General features: G+C 36.0%; 1 protein-coding gene across 4 annotated transcripts in view; it reads left to right on the plus strand.

The window, feature by feature from the left end:
• PIK3C3 (phosphatidylinositol 3-kinase catalytic subunit type 3) overlaps positions 1-20,665 on the plus strand; it is a 167,434-nt gene extending 146,769 nt beyond the window's left edge. Inside the window, exons 22-25 of one of the 4 annotated variants that reach the window (XM_036823238.1) lie at positions 2,868-3,036; positions 9,117-9,207; positions 13,548-13,673; positions 20,294-20,665. In XM_036823238.1, the coding sequence (XP_036679133.1) occupies positions 2,868-3,036; positions 9,117-9,207; positions 13,548-13,673; positions 20,294-20,308 (401 nt within the window). In that variant the 3' untranslated portion in view covers positions 20,309-20,665. Of the gene's footprint in view, positions 1-2,867; positions 3,037-9,116; positions 9,208-13,547; positions 13,674-20,293 lie in introns of those variants that run through there. The other 3 variants (XM_036823239.1, XR_005016191.1, XR_005016190.1) reach the window with 3 other exon arrangements.
• The last annotated feature ends 1,025 nt before the right edge of the window (positions 20,666-21,690 follow it).

Here is a 21,690-nt window from a genome sequence, read left to right on the forward strand (position 1 = left end):
GGAATATCTTTTTCCATCCCCTCACTTTCAGTCTGTATGTGTCCCTAGGTCTGAAGTGGGTCTCTTGTAGACAGCATATAGATGGGTCTTGTTTTTGTATCCATTCAGCAAGCCTGTGTCTTTTGGTTGGAGCATTTAATCCATTCACGTTTAAGGTAATTATCGATATGTATGTTCCTATGACCATTTTCTAATTGTTTTGGGTTTGTTTTTGTAGGTCCTTTTCTTCTCTTGTGTTTCCCACTTAGAGAAGTTCCTTTAGCATTTGTTGTAGAGCTGGTTTGGTGGTGCTGAATTCTCTTGGCTTTTGCTTGTCTGTAAAGCTTTTGATTTCTCCATCGAATCTGAAGGAGATCCTTGCTGGTAGAGTAATCTTGGTTGTAGGTTCTTCCCTTTCATCACTTTAAGTATATCATGCCACTCCCTTCTGGCTTGTAGAGTTTCTGCTGAGAAATCAGCTGTTAACCTTATGGGAGTTCCCTTGTATATTATTTGCCATTTTTCCCTTGCTGCTTTCAATAATTTTTCTTTGTCTTTAATTTTTGCCACTTTGATTACTATGTGTCTCGGTGTGTTTCTCCTTGGGTTTATCCTGCATGGGACTCTCTGCACTTCCTGGACTTGGGTGGCTATTTCCCTTCTCATGTTAGGGAAGTTTTCGACTATAATCTCTTCAAATATTTTCTCTGGTCCTTTCTCTCTCTCTTCTCCTTCTAGGACCCTTATAATGTGAATGTTGTTGCCTTTAATGTTGTCCCAGAGGTCTCTTAGGCTGTTTTCATTTCTTTTCATTCTTTTTTCTTTATTCTGTTCCACAACAGTGAATTCCACCATTCTGTCTTCCAGGTCACTTATCCGTTCTTCTGCCTCAGTTATTCTGCTATTGATTCCTTCTAGTGTATTTTTCATTTCAGTTATTGTATTGTTCATCTCTGTTTGTTTGTTCTTTAATTCTCCTAGGTCTTTGTTAAACACTTGTTGCATTTTCTCGATCTTTGCCTCCATTCTTTTTCCGAGGTCCTGGATCATCTTCACTATTATTATTCTGAATTCTTTTTCTGGAAGGCTGCATATCTCCACTTCAGTTAGTTGGTTTTCTTGGGTTTTATCTTGTTCCTTCATCTGGTACATAGCTCTCTGCCTTTTCATCTTGTCTGTCTTACTGTGAATGTGGTTTTTGTTCCACCGGCTACACGATTGTAGTTTTTCTTGCTTCTGCTGTTTGCCCTCTGGTGGATGAGGCTACCTAAGAGGCTTGTGCAAGTTTCCTGATGGGAGGGACTGGTGGTTGGTAGAGCTGACTGTTGCTCTGGTGGGCAGAGCTCAGTAAAACTTTAATCCACTTGACTGTTGATGGGTGGGGCTGGGTTTCTTCCCTGTTGGTTGTTTGGCCTGAGGCAACCCAACACTGGAGCCTACCTGGGCTCTTTTGTGGGGCTAATGGCGGACTCTGGGAGGGCTCACACCAAGGAGTACCTCCCAGAACTTCTGCTGCCAGTGTCCTTGTCCCCACGGTGAGCCACAGCCACTTCCCACCTCTGCAGGAGACCCTCCAACACTAGCAGGTAGGTCTGGTTCAGTCTCCCCAGGGTCACTGCTCCTTCCCCTGGGTCCTGATCCACCCAATACTTTGTGTGTGCCCTCCAAGAGTGGGGTCTCTGTTTCCCCCAGTCCTGTCGACGTCCTGCAATCAAATCCCACTAGACTTCAAAGTCTGATTCTCTAGGAATTCCTCCTCCCGTTGCCGGACCCCCAGGTTGGGAAGCCTGACGTGGGGCTCAGAACCTTCACTCCAGTGGGTGGACTTCTGTGGTATTAGTGTTCTCCAGTCTGTGAGTCACCCACCCACCAGTTATGGGATTTGATTTTACTTTGATTGCACCCCTCCTGCCATCTCACTGTGGCTTCTCCTTTGTCTTTGGATATGGGGTATCTTTTTTGGTGAGTTCCAGTGTCTTCCTGTCAATGATTCTCCAGTAGCTAGTTTTGATTCTGGTGTTCTCGCAAGAGGGAGTCCATTTCTTCATTCAACTATGAGTGCTTAGTATGTGCTGGAAACTATTCTGAGGCTGGGGAAACAACAATATACAAAATGCATAAGTCCTTGCCTTGGTGGTACTTAGATTGTAGAATCCAGGGGGTTACTTTTAGTGTTATAATGTATGCCTACTTTATCCTACTTGTAAATCAAAAGATGCTTTATGAATTCAATGGTGAATCATTCTCTAAAGTGAATGATCAGTCACATTCTTACATATGTGACCTATGAGTTTAGATGACTGCTCAAGGGTTGTCTTCATGGGCACTATAGCTGTATTCAGCCCTTGACAGAGGTGAATACTGTGCTTGGTTTCCTAGTCTGCAGCTAATGAGTAACACAGATTAGTTGGAAATGATTCAAATGAAGCTAACAATATAATTTGAAATTTGGGGGATGTTTTTGAAGGTGGGGAGAATAGTGATAAGTTAAAGGAAGGATTCATCTCAGGAATACTTAAAGAAATGATCTTCCTTTAGCATAAGAAATTTGCTACAAGATACTGATTTCTACTAATACCTTTAAAAGTTGTCCAGGCTTTAGCCATCTTTGGTTCTGGAGATCTAAAAGTAGGATTTAAATTTTAAAATATTACTGTGGGATGATTTTAAGTATAGTTTCATCAGAATGAATGCGAGCTGAAGGGAAATAAAATATGCTCTGAAGGCCACTCCCAAGCCTGGGGATACAGGATCAAACAATTTAATAGACTTCATCATGAACTAATATTCTTTATGAAGAGACACTGCTTTACCAATTGTATGACATCTATTTCCCAGTTCCTTAATATAAATTTCTGGAAACAAATGAGTTTCTTATCAACATCCAGGCAAACTCTTCCACATAGACTTTGGATATATTTTGGGTCGGGATCCAAAGCCTCTTCCTCCTCCAATGAAGCTGAATAAAGAAATGGTGGAAGGAATGGGGGGCACACAGAGTGAACAGTACCAAGAGTTCCGAAAACAGTGTTACACAGCTTTTCTCCACCTTCGAAGGTAAGTTGATATGCTTGACGTAGAGAATTTTGGTAAATTCATTTCACAGAGCAAGAAAAATATTTGTTCAAATGTTTACATTCTTTAGCATCACTCTTTTTAGAATGACACAGGCAGCAGTATTTGTTAATGTACATTTGATGACTATTTTGATAAACAGTTTGATATCAAAGGAAAAAGACAGTTTCTTGCTTTCTCACTAATTATTTGACTGCTAAATCCCACCAAGTGGGAAGCTGGCGTTACACAAGAATGAAGCATTTAGCTCACTTGGAGTGATTAGTCAAATAATTTTTAGTTTTTAGCACCTTTATCAGCCTTAGTTTGGAGCATTCTGAAACAATTGAAGAAAAAACGTTACATATGATTTTGTCTCTCTTCAGCACCTCATCAGTCATTCTGCTTAAAAAAAATGTTGATTTTTTTTCTCTATCCCTTTTTCTCTAAGGCCACTGTATCTCTGCTTCCTTCATCCACATTTACTTAGGTCTGGACATCATGTATCATCAGGAAAAAGATAAATTAAAAGTCATGTTTGTTAAATTCAGGACATGGCTCTAATGATTAGTCAAAAATGATGGATCATTTTATTCTAACTCCACTTTCAACTTAGCTATGCAAAATGAATATTCTTAGTCCACCAGAAAAATCCCAGCTCAGGAGACACCTGTATGCTCTTCCAGGTGAATATGTAACCAGTAGAAGTGAGTTGCCTATGCATGTGGGCCCTGTCTTTTCTGTCTTTGTAACCTCAGTTTATAGACAGTATATGTATGTTGAATAAGAACCTTCAGTATTTGTATGAACAGTTCTGCATCACATCTGGAGTGAGGCCATGTTCCCAGGTGATATTGATATTACTGGTCCCAGGTAAATGGCTGTCCTATATTAGTGAGGTTTCATCTTTGCAGTGGCTCAGTAGGCCTTCACTGTTAACTCAGTCTCGACCGCATGTCACAAACTTTAACGTACATTTTACAAACAGCTGCATTATTATCCTTTGAGTGGTAGAGTGGCTCAGTTTTACTCTCCAGAAATGCTAAAGGAATAATGAGAAGATGGGTGCCTGGTGATGCAGAAGCACTTTCAGAGATGAAAGTTCCACTTTAATACCTAGGATTTTTAATTTAAAATAGTCAGAGCCTACAGAAAGCTAGATGAAACTATGGTGATCTCAGTGAGGAGGCAGACAAGATGATATGCAATTATAACTAGAGAAATGTCCTAGGTACCCTATCTTTTTGAAAGCAGAAAGAAAACAATGTGTCTTATAAACTATCATTGATAATGGATTAGTAGCAATTCAGCAAAATGAGAAAATAGAGGCAGATTATTAGTATAGAGCCAAAAGTTAACTTTCCTCACTACTAAGAAAAATCATAAAGAGATTAATCTACCTCACTTTATGTTAAGTCTTCATGAAAATTGTTTTATTTTTTTTTCAAAAATTTCACTGTTAAGATTAGCTAGACCCTAATATTTTGATAAACATTTAGTTTTTAATGTTGTATTTTAGAATATGGTTCAGTTAGTAAAAATTTCTCTTAGGACATAAGAATTAACCAGATAGCCAAAAATTTGTTTGGAGTTAAGGATATTTGACACACTTATTATTAGAGTTTTTAGGTGTGACCAACTGTGTTCTTTTCATGGTTTTTGTTGATTGCTGATCAACAAGAAATCATTGAATAAACTGTGGACCACAAACAGAGCAGTCCCTTTTGAATTAAGTTATGAATGTTAGTTGTACAGATGCCAGAACACACTTTATGGTGTGATTTTCATATAACAAAATACATTGTTATACCAATAATAAATTGGAAAATTTATTTTTTGAATACTCTTATGGCAACTCTTTAGTAATGCTAAAACATTTTAAATATTAAGTGTTCAAGGAAAACATAACTTCTCTTAATCCATGTTTATGCCAAACACCATGATAGACACTGATGACACAAAGAGGGCCTAAACTTTTCAGTAAAAATATTGAAATTTGGAATGCATTTTGCTGTAACAAGCAGAGTTCTTACATTGTCTTAGAGGATGTTTGCCTAGTCACCAAACAGCAGTGAATCTATTGATCACACTACTTTTCATCGTTAATCTCATTGTTTTCCCTTCTAGAAGTAGTACACTTGTTAAATAAATATTTTTATAGGATTCTACTCTGATATTTGTTGCATGCAAAATGGATAGATTGTAGGGGAAACAGACATCTGAAATGCTGTTAAGAACCTCACTTGTTGTAGTTAATGCTTTTTATTCTTAGTATTGAAGGTTTTTACTGAAAAATTTAGACCATCTTTGTATAACCAGCGAGTAGCATGGTGGTTGGCATAAACATGGGTATGAGAAAGAGTACATTTTCCTTGAACTCTGTACTTAACCTACTCCTTTTTAAAAATCTAATTTATATCACATCCATCCTTACATCTTTGTCTAGACTTGGTTTTGCCCACTTTTCCCACTCTATGATTTTTTTAACCTTAACCTTATATTTTCTTTTGATAATGGCTTTAAAGATTTCTGGTAACCTTTCTGTTTTTCTGGATAACATTTGAATGACTAATATATAATTTCTGTTTTGTGTAACTGGTTCTGTCTTAAATGGAAAATGCAGGTTAATGGCAACAGATGTAAAAGATTAATACAGTTAAGGTAGTGACAGATTATCCACAAAGTAATTGGATGTTTAAGCTTCTTATAGAATATTCCATTTTATATTTATTTACATTGTTTCCCTTTGCCATAATAATAGAAGCATGGGTGGTTATATGTATACCAGCAGATAATGGAGAAAACATTAATATTTGCCTTTTACAAAAGGAACACACATGCTTCCATAAAGGCAGACATTTTAACATAGATCCTGGCTGACCATTAGAATCACCTGGGGTTCTTTGTGGGCTAGGGGGGGACCAAAACAGTTCTGAGCCCCATCAGATTTAATTGGTCTGGGGTTTGGCCCAGGCATTGGTATTTTCAAAGAAGCTTCCCAAGTGAGTTTAATGGGCAGCCAGGTATGGGATATACTCTGAAATATCCCTTTCAAAACTGAACCTTGTATTCCTCTCCCTGTGTTACCCTGTGGTAGATTCCTGAGATTCCCTTATGGCAAGGTTGGGAGAAACCCTATATAGTCAACAAAACAGAGTATGAATAATTAAGGGTTCATTGAAAGAATATCATTTTTTCGTAACATAATGTGTAGCAGTTGGTTGTATCCTACTGACACCAGTCCTTACAAGCCTTCTCAGTGGACCCTTTTCTCTATTTCCATTTCCTACATACCACAGAGCTTAGAGAAGGGCCTGGTGCCCTTTATGCTTCCTAATGCCACTTTCGAACCATTTCTTTCCTTGCCTTCTTAAAGAAGGAAAGCGTAGACACACACCATGAAATCAGATGAATTACCTGCTGCTGACCATCAACTGCCTATTTCCCTGTCATTCTCATTCATTGAAAACTTTGTCTTCTTCAGGCCTGCTGTTGTGACTTCAGCATCTGCATGAATGGTCCAGCCATGACCGGACCCCTCAGGGTCGTGTCCTCCTCATGTAAAGCCAACCTTGGCCACTCCCTCTCATCAATAGTAAATTTACCCCTCCAAAATCTTGATCCCCCACTTTTCACTTACTAGCCTCCTTTCTTCCTTCAGCCTTCTCCAGTAAGTCTTCCAGTCCTTCTCTGCTATTGAAACTAATTTTATCAAAATAAACAATTACCTATACCAAATCCAGTGGCCACTTTTGCTTCCTAGATGCTTTGACACAGTTGACCACGTCTTTGTTCCTAAAAACATTTCTTTTATTTGGTGTAACCTACTCCTCTATTTTCTTTTTGCCTTACTGGTCACTCCTGCTTCTTTGCTGATACCTTCCCTCTTCTTCTTGACCTCTATATATTAAACTATCTAGAAGTTCCATATCACTATAAAGAGTTCTGGGTCTTTTTCCCCTAAACTCTCTCCTTAAGCATTTACATCTAGACTTGTGACTTTAAATAGGATCCAAATGCTGATGATTCCAAACTATTACCACCAGCCCTATTATCTCCTCTGAAATATGTCTAACTGCCTACTTGACATCTCTACTAAGAATGTAGATCTTGACATCTCTACTAAGAATGTAAGGATCTCAAACTCAATATGTGTCTAAAATGGAACTCTTGATTCCCTGCCCCAAATCCTGTTCTTCTTTCATTCGTTTTTTTTTTTTTTAATTTTGATAAATAACCATAGTTCCCCATGTAGGCTAAATCCTTGGTGACATTCAGGTCCTCTGTTCTCCACTTCATTGAAGCCATCTTGAAGCAAGTGATATCCAGTCCATCTCCAAAATATAGCCTGATAATGTCCATATTATTTCTTTTCCACCTGGACATCTGTAAAATAGTTTCCCTTCCTCCATTCTTATTCCCCACAAGATAACCAGTGTGGGCTTTTACAAAATGCATATCTGAGTATGTCACTCTACTCTTTAAACTCACTTAGTAGAGTTAGAATAAAATCATACCTCCCTAAGATGACTTTTCTCCCCACCCCATCAATCTTTGACCCATTTTGCTGTTTTTTCTTTATTTTTAAAAATCTTTCGTCAGTTTATTGTGTGAGTCCCCACCCTCCTCGAGAATGTAGGCTTCATGAGTGTGTAGAGACCTTGTTTGTTCAGTTCACCACTATACCCATAGTGCCTAGAACAGTGTTTAGAGTGAGTACTCAATAAATATGTGTTGTATGTGAGTAGAAATGGAATAATCTGTGACATGCTTTTTATCAGTTCCCACAAGGAAATCAGTAACTTTTAAAACTATAAGTTCAAGCTGTTTAGCTATTATCGTACTTTTGTTAAAAGAGTATAATTGAGTTAGGGCCTAATTTGATTAGAAGATTATATCAAGGTAGAATTTTTTCATTATAGTGCCTGATTTTCATGGGTAATATAAAATTCAAAAATGATGAAATAGGTAATTTGAGGTTCACATGGATAGTCATTTTTGTCTACAAGTTCTATTATCATTACAGTTCAAGTATTAGTTTTTATGTACTTTTTTATATTATGGATAAGTAGATGGCTGGAATAAAGGTTCTGCATAACCTAAAGTCCTGACTTCCATCCCCTAGAGAAGACAATGCAAGGCACTTGTGTTGACACTTCTACCGAGACCAGCTAAAAACCTTCATTGCCTAAAACCAAAGCTTACTTCACTTACATCCATCCCCAAAGTCAAACCTGGACCTCCTTTTATCACTACAGTGCTGCAGGGCCCCTCAGGGCATAACTGTCCAAGGGGAGAGTGTTCTGGAGCAGGAGGTGGGTTGTACCCAGTGTACACTTAATTATACCTTTCCCCACATGGCTGTACTTCTGGAAATGAGATTTGGAATAGTAACATTCTTTCTTCTTGTTTGGAGGAAGATGAAAAGTTTGATGATTGATGAGGATAAACCTTTAGTTCCTACAGGGACCAGCATACTCCAAAGGTGAAATTATTTAGATATCTTGCACATTTTTAGTGTAGAAGAGTACGAGCTATTTTCTCCTCTGTTTAGGGTTGCTTATATCCAGACCAGTCACTATATTTTCGAAGATGGTGGGATTAGTGCCCCTAGAGGATATTTATGAATGATGAGTGAAATCACACTATTTCCCTTTGACTCATTTATCCATGACATACTGAGGTAGTCTTAAGGTAGCAGATTCTTGTCAGCATTGAGCAAAGACAGATCTTCATTGCTTAGTAATGCTAATTAATGGTATAAAGCAGATTCCCCTTAGATCCCTTCTAAAAAGAATATACTTACTAAAGAGTGGAAGAACTGTCATTATTAGATGGTTACTCCAAAAATGTGTTCCCTAGTGGGGGACCTAGAAATGGCATTATATCAAGACCCTAGAATAAGATATGTTTTCAAGGCTTGCTTTTCATTGAGACAGCTGGTGAATAAGCTCACATTCTATTTTCCATAGGAGTAATAGTAATCATTATAAAGCACTACTTCTAGGAGTGCTCTTAATATGAGAAAGAATGGCAAAATTCTAACACATTGCTATTTATTTTTCTTTCTCACTCTCCTTTAGATATTCTAATCTTATTTTGAATTTGTTTTCCTTGATGGTGGATGCAAACATTCCAGATATTGCTCTTGAACCAGATAAGACTGTGAAAAAGGTAATTTTTATACATGCTCAGATATCATAGTCTACTTTTCATATGTAAAAATATTAGGGTTTTAACAACCCATTTCCCCTTGTCCCAACCCCTAGACTCTTAAGTAACATGAATTAAGAAAGATACCTTGTGTATATTATTTCGCATTCCAGAATATGACAGCCTCTCAAGTCCTCTGCAACAAGTTTTATCCCCTTGCCTGTTTGTACCCACAGTCACATGAACAGGTCACTACACCAAGAGAGGAAGCTTACTATCACAGCCCTTGCTCTTTGTCCTGAAAGTTTAGCTTCTCTTTAATATTTCTACTGGGATACCTGATTCCTGGTACTCCCAGACTAAGCCTGCTAAGAATCAGAAACAAAATATTGTAATAGTATGTAGAAGCAGAAGCAAACAGCCATTCTTTATCCTTCTCTTTCATACCCTTGCTTACAGGGGTTTCTTACTGTGTCAGGAGAATAGAGACCTGCCTTAACTTAACCTGCAAAGAGAAGGATGAAGGAAAGCCATCACATAGATGAGCAGTTATTCAGAACTATCTTACCCTGAGTTGCAGCAGGAGATGGGAGGAAGGGTAACAGAAGATTTTTATTCAAATTAATTTCTGACTCTCTGATTCATTGAGAGGGATGTATGTAGTATACTTTATTTATCCAAAGATAACATAAAATGATCTTAAATATCAGTGTGGTTATTAATACTGAACTTCTAAGTTAGTGTAGTTTTTTAACTTACAGAAGTATAAAATTACTAAAATTATAACAGTCTCATAGATCGAATTGCCCTGGTGGTTGAAATTAATAATTGGCACCAAAAGCCCTAAGTTCTGATGTAATTGACTCTGAGCATTATTAGAAAGATACCTCTGTGGTTTAAACATTGTCTTGGTCCGTTGGGGCTGCTATATATAACAAAATACAAGAGACTGTGTGGCTTGTAAATAACAGAAATTTATTTCTCATGCTTCTGGAGGCTAGAAGTACTAGATCAGGGTGCCAGAATGGTCAAGTTAAGGCCCTTTTTGGGTCGAAAACTTGTTGTATCTTCATAGGGTGGAAGGCACTAGGAAGCTCTGTGGGATCTCTTTTATAAGAGCACTAATCCCATTCATGAGGGTTCCACCCTCATGACCTAAACACCTCCCAAAAGGTCCACCTCCTAATACTATCACATTGGGCATTAGTATTTCAACATGGATTTGGGAGATACAAAAATATTTACATCATTGCAAACATGAATGAAGCTAATCTGTTTTACCTAATTTTATGAGTCTTTGGCAAGCCATGAGAGGGATTTTATTGTAAATATTTTATTGCTTAACCATTTAAGGAAATTATATTCTTATTAGGATTTCATTTATTATTATCCAGGAAGCACTGTTTCAGCACCCTCCACCCCCAAACTAGGCAATGGACTACTTATCACACTAGGTTTTGGCCTGGGTTATTTTTTGCCAATTTAAGCTCATCCATCAAGAAACATAATTGGTTGATGAAAGTTTTCTTAGCTAAAGTTGATGACTGCACCAGATTTCAAATGTTGTTGCTTTTTTTTTTTTTTGCATTGCTGTTTTCAGGATCTGTTTTTGCTGTTTATTTTAAACCCATTTATCTCTGTCATATGTTCACTCTTGCCTGACTTCACTTGTGTTCAGAAGTCATTTATGAAAGTTCTAACAGTATTTGTCAAACAGAGTCTCCCAGTTTCTTCTGCCAGTTAAGTTATATAGTTCTTGTCCTTATTAGATCTTTTGTTTCAACTTTTGCTTCTCTTTTAGAGAATCATGATTTTACTGTTTAATTTGTTACCAGCTGTCTTTATGGCATCATCTTTTAACACATGAAGCAATTCATTTTATGGGGAAGAAAAGCATGTGCCTTAGTCATTTTTCTTTACACTATTTATTCCCTAGCTGTTTATTCTAGTTTCAATTAAGTGAACCTTGAACAAAAAGTATTTTACCGTATTTTTCCCCAAAAAGGTATGCCATAAAGATTTATTTGCTTTCTACTGTTTTATCAGGAATGTGAAGTAACCAGTTGCAACATAAACTTGACTTTAAAGTCATAATAATATTGGAAAGTGATGCTGCAATAGACTAAAATTTATGTTTCGTATTGGTTGGCTTTTTTAAGAAGTAGAAATAGGTTTTTATACTTTGTGAAATATCATTTGCTGGCATTACTTTGAAGTCTTACTACCTAGAAATTTTTTTGCATTGACCTCATGAATGAAAGCCAGCTAAAGAAACAGAGTAGCACATTTGAGGCTGAAGTCTTCAGAGAAGTACAGATTATTCAAATTATTTAATCATAACAAAGTTCAACAATATTTTCCTTTTTTCTTAACATATTTTAGTACATATATATCAATTTCTTTTTATTTTTTTTTAAACTGTCTACTCGCTTTATGGTGCTTCACAGATAATTGTGTTTCTTACAAATTTTGAAGGTTATAGCAACTCTGTGTTGAGCAAGTCTGTTGGTGCCATTTTTCCAACAACATTTGCTCACTTTGTGTCTCTGCATCACATTTTGGAAATTCTCACAATATTTTAAACAAAGGGTATCTTATCTACCTTTGAAGGACAGTGCAGAGGCTGAGATTTACAAGTTTGTATCCTTTTGCTTAAAGGCACTCTCCAGATTGTTTTGAGTGCAGCCTTACTAATGAGGTGTGGAAGGAGAGGGTTTGGAGCTGGTAGGGATAGCCAAGAAGTCAGGGGAGAAATTCTGGAAAGGTGAAAGTCACAGAGGTGACTTAGGGGACAATAACAAGTAGCCTAACATAAGTCAGTATATATGAAAACAAATCAACCATTTATATGCTGTTAACCTTCTTTGTTATAAAAGAGAATGTCTTCATACTTGGCAAATAACATTTTCTTTATATGCTAAATACATATCTTCTGTTTGTAATTTAAGTACTTATGTAAGTATGCAAGTTTTGATAAATTGGGTTAAAGTTTTATTTTGATTCTCCTGCCCTACAGTTTTTTTGACGTTCTTAAAAAATAGTTCCAAAATTGTCAGACATGACCTCTCTAAGTAGAAATCAAGGAATATGATGGATTAAACTCTTTAACTGGGATCCAGAAATGGGAGAGAGAGTTGATTGAAGGTATACTTTTAGATCTTCCTCCGCCAAATTGTCCTTCACTTATTATATTAACCTCTCTTTTACCTCCTCTATCCTGAGGCTGCAGGGCTGTCAGATCAGCTGGTATACTTCCAGTGCAGTGAAGGGAAAAGAGCACTGAGCAGGGCCATGGGTTGTCGTACTGTCTGCCCTTTCTTCTTCCTGGTTTTATAGTAGTTAAACTCTATACTTAAAAGGAAATATTAAATGTGGACCACTTTTTATCCACTTGGAAATCCCATTTTCTCCTAGCCTGCCTTTTCAGAAATATATATGGGTCATTTATAAGAGGAGAAAGGAGTTAGTACAATGGTTAGTGCAGTAGCGTGCAGTTGTCCGGAAGTGCAAGCCACTTATCATCAGTTAAAGGTCCCTGGATTGGCTTCATAAATTCTGTGTCTCGGTTTCTACATCTTATAGATGGAGATATTATCTACCTCAGAGCCATCTGAGAGTTGAGTGAGATACTGCATGTAAAGTACTTTGCACAGTGTTTAGCACAAAGTAGTCATTCAGTAACATTGGCTTTTGTGTTTTAGGGAACTATTCTGATATATATCTCTACTAAGTTTTCTAGTACTTATTGCTATTGAGAATCAACTCAATAGGCCAGTTGAAGTAGTTCTTTGCAGAAGTACAGGGAACTCCTATAGGAAAGGGGACATTTTAGAAGATCTAGTTTAGTTTATTTTGCCAGCAGTTGACATAGTTCCTGTTCTTGTATAGGCAGAGAAGGTGAGGGAGAATACTAATATAAGCTTGCTTACCTTGCTATATCCATTTCATAAAGTGAAGGAGATTGTTAATAATTATTATGTCACAATTTAAATCTTATAATTCTAGCTTTGAAATGCAAATACTAAAGCACACCTTTGAGTTAAAAGAACAATTTTTGTCTGTTTTTAAATTTGCAGGGTCTAACAGAATTATATTTTCTATTCACTTTGTTAATTTTTTTCTGCAGAAATATTCACAACCAACAAAGATAGGGTGATATAAAGAGCATATAGCAAAAAGTAAAGTTCCACATTCAAGAGAATAGTATTCAGAACTCCTTACCCTGCTTACTCCTTATCCTTATGAATCATTTCTTTGGCATGGAAATAGTTCATTGTAATAATATCTATATCTGTTTGTTCTTGTCTGTTGGACATGTGTGTTTTTCTTTATTCAAAAGCTAATAGACTGTGACCTTGTAGGTTCAGGATAAATTTCGTCTAGACCTGTCTGATGAAGAGGCAGTGCACTACATGCAGAGTCTGATTGATGAAAGTGTCCATGCTCTGTTTGCCGCGGTGGTAGAGCAGATTCACAAGTTCGCCCAGGTAAGTTCTCTGAGGGCAGCGTGTTCATCTCAGCTTCTCCGTGTACTACCCTAGAATCCTCACAGAACCATACCTTTCCCTGCCAATGACATCTTTTCTGTTTTTTTTGTCAAGCCTTCTTGACATCTCACCAACCTTCCGATGTGAACGTGTTTGATGCACTAGTAACATGCACTAAAACATCCCACTGAAATGTTCTTAGTAACTAAATTGTGGAGTGTCAGCATAGGTTTATCTGTCCTTTGTAGTCAGTGGTGACTATAAACCCTTCTTGAGAATAATCTTGGGTCTAGCAGAGGCCTTGACAAGTGAGACTTGGACACTTGTTGGGTTTTGGTAAACGGTGAAGTGCTAGGAAAGGAGGTTAGAAACTGAGAAAAGCAATGTGTAGCACATACAGGTCTATCTGTAGACTTTTGGTTAGCAGGCTCTTTCCTATAAATGTTTGAGGGAAGACTTTTTGATGATAAACCTCAGATTTAAAAACTGTTTTAGTTTTGAACTTCATAATGAGGTTGATGCTGGAAGTGATCAGCAAACAGAAAAATTAGGCCGCTTTCCTCTGCCACATCCTCTCACGCCTCTCCTTGTAAACTCCTTCCTGACTTTACATATTCAGTTAATAATAATTTTACAAATAACCCGAGCCCAAAGCTTGTCTGTTTTAACTTCTCCCTCACTCAGTATACAGAATGTCACCAAGCCTTGTGAGTTTCTTTAAGCATTTTTTTAATCATCGTTTTCTGTCATTTTCCCATTATGGACATTTTAACCCAGTTGTTTTTCACTTTATGATACCTTGGGTAACTAAAATCCTTCATAACTGTTCTCTCTGTTTTAGTATTTTTTTTCTCTCAGCATTCTTTATTCTGCTAAATATTTCTATTAGGTATATCTTCACAAAATACTGTTTTACACTGGGGTTTTTTTTTTTGTTTTTTTTTTAATTTAAATGTGAAAAGTGTTTCCCTAGTGCCTAAAAGTGACATCCCATCTCTAGGAACTCAAGGCCTTCCAGACTGTTGTGTTCTAAACTTCTTTCTAAGCTATTCCCCTAATACTCTCTTTCTCTCAATATTTTTATTCTCTTCCATTTCTCTGGCTACTTTGCTGTTCTATTTCTTCAGCCCAGAATATCCGTCTTCTTAATAATGAATCACCTTTACAGGTGATTACTCGTTCTTGCTAAAATCCAATTTGTCCTTCCAAGATCTATTCTTGATGCCACTCTGATTCATCTTCCTCTGAATATTAATTTGTACTTTTATTATGAGTTGCACTTATATTTTGTTTTCTATTATAGATATTTGGATACTTACCTTATAACTCCTAAAATGCAAACTTCTTAAAGGACGGGATGTGTATCAGTGACCCAGAAACACAGTGCCTTTAAACACTTAAGAAATATCTAATGAGCATAAGGGATTTTTCTTCCTGTAAATGTTAGCTGATACTCTTTCTTTCTCTGAACAAAACATGTTTCTTCTCTCTGAACACCAATCTGAGTCATATTTTATTATAAGTGCCAACTCAAGGTTTGCTTCACATGTCATTAATCATAATCACTTCTCGAGAGAGTAAACTGTGACTCAGATGGTAAGTAAGTGACTTGTCAGAGCCACTGAGCTAGCTAATGGCAGATCTGGATCAGCATATAGCACAGCAGAATATTTTAGAGCTGTAAGGGAAAAAGGCCCAGAGAGATATAATGACTTAGCCAACTTCATGTTTCTAACAAGGGACAGAATCAAGGCTTGAACCCAGATCTTTTGACCCCCCCATATCCAACCAATGATAATCTAGATTACTTTGTAGCTTACCGAACTCGGGTCTTTTTTATCAGAATCCCATATTCTTTTTTATTTTCTACTGAGGTATAGTTGATTTACAATGTTATATAAGTTTCAGGTGTACAACATAGTGATTAACAAGACTCCCATATTCTTTATCCCAAGTTAACCTGAAATACTCATGCTTTTAGGTTTCTTTAAATATGTCATCTGTGCTCATACTATTGTACAACTAAAACAATATCAACATAAGAGTAACATAAGAATATTAAATTTAATTGGAACTCGCTTAGGCATTGAAGGGTACCAGAGATACTAAATGAGGTCTTAATTTCACATAAGTCTTTTCAAATTATAAAATTATAGATGCATACTTGTTTCTTAACTAATCTCTGAGGAAGTTTATTTTCCCTTTGAAATTCACATTCCTAAATATACATTTTGTAAATATTGATACTAATAAATCACATGCACACTCAAATCTTGATGATCAACATCTGTTTTTTGTCACTCATAGCATTTATTATAAGGATGCATTTTGCTAATTGAGTTATGCTAACTTTAGTGCATTCCTGTTAATCACTATGGATTATAGAACCCAGTTTTTAAAAAATGGAGGTAGACAGATACATGTTAACAAAAGTTCTTTCTACATAAAAGAAGTATTCTTAAAAATGACTAAAAAATTGCCAGATACAACTATTATGTTGAAATGCTGAAAAGGCTTATTTTATTCCATCACGCCATTTGCTAGGAAGGGTAGAGATTAAACATTGCAATATTTGTTGCCTAGCAACACCCACCTATTAGTGGGAGAAATTTTCCACTGAAAAACACTTTTATTTGGGTCATTGTCTTTGAAATTGCATCATCAGAACTCTTCTTCCCAGCAGAAAGGTGGAGGTCACTTAGTTTCGATCACTTCCTGCTCTAAAACTATGCCTTTCAATGGAAATCTCTCGCATTGCAGCCCATTTCTTTCCAGTTTCTGCTTTTTCCTGTCTGTCTTCACTGATTGATGGTAGAAGTCTGGAGAAAGGGGATGTGATTTTCATTAATCTTAATACATATTAAATCTAATTAAATGAATCTTTATAGATTAGGGTTAGAAATATATTTTTTTGCACACTAAATGTTAAAAAGTAAGAACAGATTGCATTCAGAAATTTTACCTAAGTCCCAGATCAGGATACTAAGAACAAAGATCACTGCCATCCATCTGGCAAGGACCCTTCCTTAGCCCCTGGATGTTCAAGGAGGAAGAGCACAGGTCCGGGTGGAGGATCACATGAATGTGCAGTCCCACCTGTGCACCTTTAACTTAAGAGAAGCCAGCTATAGACACACACTCTTACACTTGAGGGGGTTAAAAAAAATAACAGTGAAAGGAGGAAAACAGTGTGTTCCTTACGCCTGACATTTCCCATTTGTCTAGTAAATGTGTCAGGGACTCCCTCCGAAGTGTTTCAGATCCCACGTTCCTCCCATAACATAACTTCTTACAATGCTGAATGTCATTCCAGTATTGAGGGTTCTCATTATTTTTGTACAACATGGCCTCTCAGTACAAGCCATCTGCCCCATCTGCTGTTCAAACAAAGAAATAGGTTTTTTGCATCAGTGCTGAGGGGAAAGCTTCCTATTTTGGACTCTTTGAGAAATGACTCTGGTATGTTGCCTTCTGAAGGGCTTTTCTTGAGTAATTTTGTTTATTTATATTCCGTTTTACCTTTATGTACTGATCTTAGTTCTTAAATCCAGTGTAGGATGTTTCCACTGTAACTGTTCTACTCTCATCTACTTTAAGAAGGCATGGATGCAAAAGATGCCCTAAGGAGAAGAGACTAGAGCATCATTTCTGATTTTACATTATATGGACCTTATTTTACCATTAGGAATAAAGAACAGCAATGTAAAATATTTCATTGATCAAAACATAAAGTATTGAATTCTGTGACCAAATAGAAATTCTTCCGTTCTAAAACAAAGTGTTTTTTAATTTAGTAAATATTTTTCTAAACAGTCAGATGATTCCCATACACGTGGCTTAAATAAATAACAACAGTATATCATACAAACTATTTTGTATCATTTTGTGTCCCAGATCTAGCCCTAATATATTTGAGTTATCCTATAAGGAATAAGAACAACAACAACAAAGAAACCACAATAGTAGCAATAATAACAGCCTATTGAACATTTAAATGTGCCAGGAATTATGTAAACTTTTTTCTCTTCAATACTTCCTTTAATCCTCACACCTGTGGAGTAAGTGTATCACTAGGCTTGTTTACAGATGAGAAAGCTGAGGCTTAGATAGGTTAAATAACTTGCCCAAGGTCTCAAGGTTAATAGGTGAAAAAGTCCAGATTCAAACTCAAACCCTGGATTGTAGAAATAGACAGTAGTTTCTAAATAATGTTTTTCTCAGTTTACATCTATGTCTTAATTTATTAGATATGAATAGATTATGTGGTGAGTGGTGAGTTTTAAAAATAGACTTGTAAATTTAAAAAAATGATCTTTTAATTTTCTCTCTTTAATCTTTCATCTGAGCATCAAAAGAAAAAAAAAAAAAAAACCAGCCATGCAGACAGCCAATAGTGTATGACATAAAAAGGAGTTATTGGGAACAGTTAATCCCTGATAAATATGATAAATATGGGATATCACTTATCTTGTACGTTGGCCAGAACCCAGTCTTGAATTTTATCAACTCACATGTGCTCTCTTGTTGCACTGCAGTCAGTACTGCTGCATAACTACGTTAAAACCTATGATGTTATATACTGTAATATAGGCACTTGCTACATTACAAATGTTTTAAGGTTTTAAGATTAGTTATCATAATAGCAGCACTCAGCAGAATGCTCCATAACTTTCAGCTAAAATTCCCTACAGTTTATTTTTCATCAGTACAAATTTAATTTCCTTATCTTTTCTAAGGAAAGTTTTCAGACACTTGAATGCACTCCATGTTAAGATTTGCCTGTTTGGTTCATTATCAGCTTTAGTAAGTTTATTTGTAATACTAACTGTTGTTTTCCCTCCCCTCTATTATATCGAACTTTTATGTAAATTCTTCAAATGTGAAGGAGTGGAATATTTTGGAACTGGCTCTACTACATAGTGTTACTAATATTTTCCCCCATAGGTACAGACACTTTGAAATATTTATGAAATCTGTTAGAGACCATCTGTTTAGTAGCAGCATTTTTCTCGCTTACAAACATACGAATACACAGGTGTGGATACATAGGTGTGGTTTTTCATTGTTTCCAGGGTATTTAGACTTCCTAGCATGTCAGTGAGGAACTTTCACAGTTTGCCTTTAATCTGCATTTTCAACTTTCATCTTCTACCAGCCTTCTAAAAGAACCTTCTTTGTAGTCCTGATGAGCTACCCTGTGACACTTCCTATACCCAATATCTACTTCCCCAAGTAGTACACCTTTTTCTTTGCCTGGAATGAGTTCCCCACCCATTTGTCTAACTTTCAGGTGTGTGCAAGGGAGGGGTTGGGGGTAAGGGTAAATAACTGTTTCTTTATATAAGCATTTTGTCTTAAAGTAACTTGGGGTCTCCCACAGAAGCTGAACTGTTCCTGGTACATAGTAGGCACCAAATAAATGTATGTGATTTTATGTAAGTGCCAAGGACCATTTGAGACGTTTATTTTCTCTGATACTACCTTTAAGAAAATACTTAAATAGCTTCTTAAATTATAAATTACATTCCTTTTATTAGCATTAAAAATAAATCTTACCATATTCTTTCTAGAATTGCCACTTTAAATTATATAGATTAAAGTCAGTCAGCATGTTTCGTATTTGTACGCATATACACTCATGTGCACATACATACACAAACCAATTTGTCAGCATGGTTCTTTTTCCTTCCCGTTTTCTTTCAGAGTAATAATGAGGTGAAGTTCATAGAAACAAAGTTTTGTGACACATAAAAAGCATTCTTAATTCCTCCAAGATAAGCCAGCATATATTTGACTGAATCAGAGGGCACATGAGGTGTGGATGACTCACCCAAACAAAATGCCCAGAGTTGTTCTTACTGAGAGAGTGGGTGATTGTACATGTTAAAGACAACAACCTTTAACTGTTGCACATTACTTTGAGATAACTGTGAGGGTGCCTAGCACAAAATAGGTGCTAAAAATGTTGATATCTTTTATTTTAACTTGATATTTTAATATTGAGCACTATTAATGTATTGGCCCCAAAACAACTCTTGACTGGGCCTTTCTTATTCTTTCAGGACTGCTTCCTTTGATTTTTTTTTCCAGACCATTTCTGTACTCTGTATTGTGCATTGGCTGCACTCCGTGGAATAAATTATACGTTTTCACAGTCTCTAAAAATGTCACACCAAGAACTAAGCCCACTACTCAAAATAGTAATCATCTATCACTGCAGAATTCAGTGGAATTTTTGCCTTCCTAGTGCTAGATTTGTCTGCCATGTAATAATGAGATCATCTTGAGCTTACAGTTAGCAAACATTCCCTCCCCCAAATATTTGCTCATATAAACTGATTCTTAAGCTAAGTCTTAGGAATCCTGTACATTGTAGTTAATTGAAATCCTCTTCATGGCATGTAGTAAAGTAATAATTTCACCTTTTTTTTTAAATAGAAGACTTTTTTTAAAAAAATTAAGGACTGGAATTACCTGCGGGTGTTTTGGTTTTTTTTTTTTTTCTATTAAAGAATTATATGTCTCTTTCTAAGCAGTTTTTAGAACTATAAACTTGTTTCTCTTTCTTTGTGAACAGTGAAGCTAATTATTTTCTGTTTCTTTTTTTAAAATTTTTGTAGTACTGGAGAAAATGAAATTGGTTTGGCCCATCAAGATGCTTGTCTCTGTAAGAAAACTACCTTAGAAACAACATGTGTATAATGAAGACTTCAGGCTAACGAGAAATGAAGAAAATATTTAGTCTCAAGATACCATATATCCTAAATGTTACAGGCATCCTAAATGCCTGAATTCTGTTTCCGTGGTTGTTGTTGCTTAAATATGGTCCCGAAGGGTTTGTTCTGAAATATTGTATATATTTATTTTCAAATGTACACATTGTTAATAAGCTAAGAAGTAAGAATTTTGTTCCAGAACCACGTACATATTATGAGAGCTCTGAAGGAATTTCATGTTGAAATAGTAAAACATTTTAGTCTTCAAGTTTGAAAGTCCATTTTTTTCTTCATCTCTTCACATCAGATGAGCAGTTATATGAATCTGGATTGTCTTAGTTTTGGTTGTTTTTTGTCTCTCCCTCCCTTGTTCCCTTTCTCTCTTCTTCCTTCTCTTCTCCCTCTACATTTTTTATTTTTTAATTTTTTGGCCTAATCTATAACACTTAAAGTTTTACACGTTATGGCCTATTCATTTATACGTTGAGAATTGTATGTATTTCAAATAAGATAGTAATTTTTTCTTACAAATACTGTTTTTTGTTTTTTTAATTTTTTGTGGTTCATATTTCTCTTAGGCTTTAAGTACATAAAGCAGGTTATAAAAATGTAGCTATCTGAATAATTGACCAAAAGATAATATGGCAGCAGCTTTTCATATTGAGCCTAAAATATTTTTACGTGTAAGCATAAATTGTCTTTCTACAATAAATTTTTTTGTAATGAAAACTTAGTTTTCAAGAGCTTTTAAAAATAGCTCCCCTAGACCTGTTAATGTAATATATCCTTTCTGATTAAAGCAAAATAATTTTTGGTCTTGTAAGACTAGAAGTCCTACTAATCCATCTAGCTTTTTTGCCTCATGGAACTTTAGGGAAAAAGAACAAACACAAACTAGAAGAGCAACACAGTAATAATCTTCGCAAATTAATGTGTTGCAAAGTCATGTGATTTTGTTTTGGAAGATAAATAATATCTCATTCTTTTGGTGCTGAATAAATATTTAATATCAAATGACAGGAAAGATTAAGAAGGTTAAATTTAGGCAGAGTTTCAGAGAATGTCATTAATTATAATGTTTGTCACCAAATTCATATCTGTGAATTTGCCTTGTTGGGGTGGGGTTCCCAGCTTGAAAGCAAGCATATATTTAAGAGATATCCTAGAAGCATATGGAATGTGGCTTGTATAAAACATACATGCAGATTAGAAAAATGGTAAAGATGAAAAGGCCTTTGCAAATTATCATAAGAGAATAATGACTAACCTAATTGGCAGGCTTCATCCTCTCTCTTGCTTTT

The sequence above is a fragment of the Balaenoptera musculus genome, chromosome 14 (assembly GCF_009873245.2).
Source record: "Balaenoptera musculus isolate JJ_BM4_2016_0621 chromosome 14, mBalMus1.pri.v3, whole genome shotgun sequence".
NCBI lineage: Eukaryota > Metazoa > Chordata > Mammalia > Artiodactyla > Balaenopteridae > Balaenoptera > Balaenoptera musculus.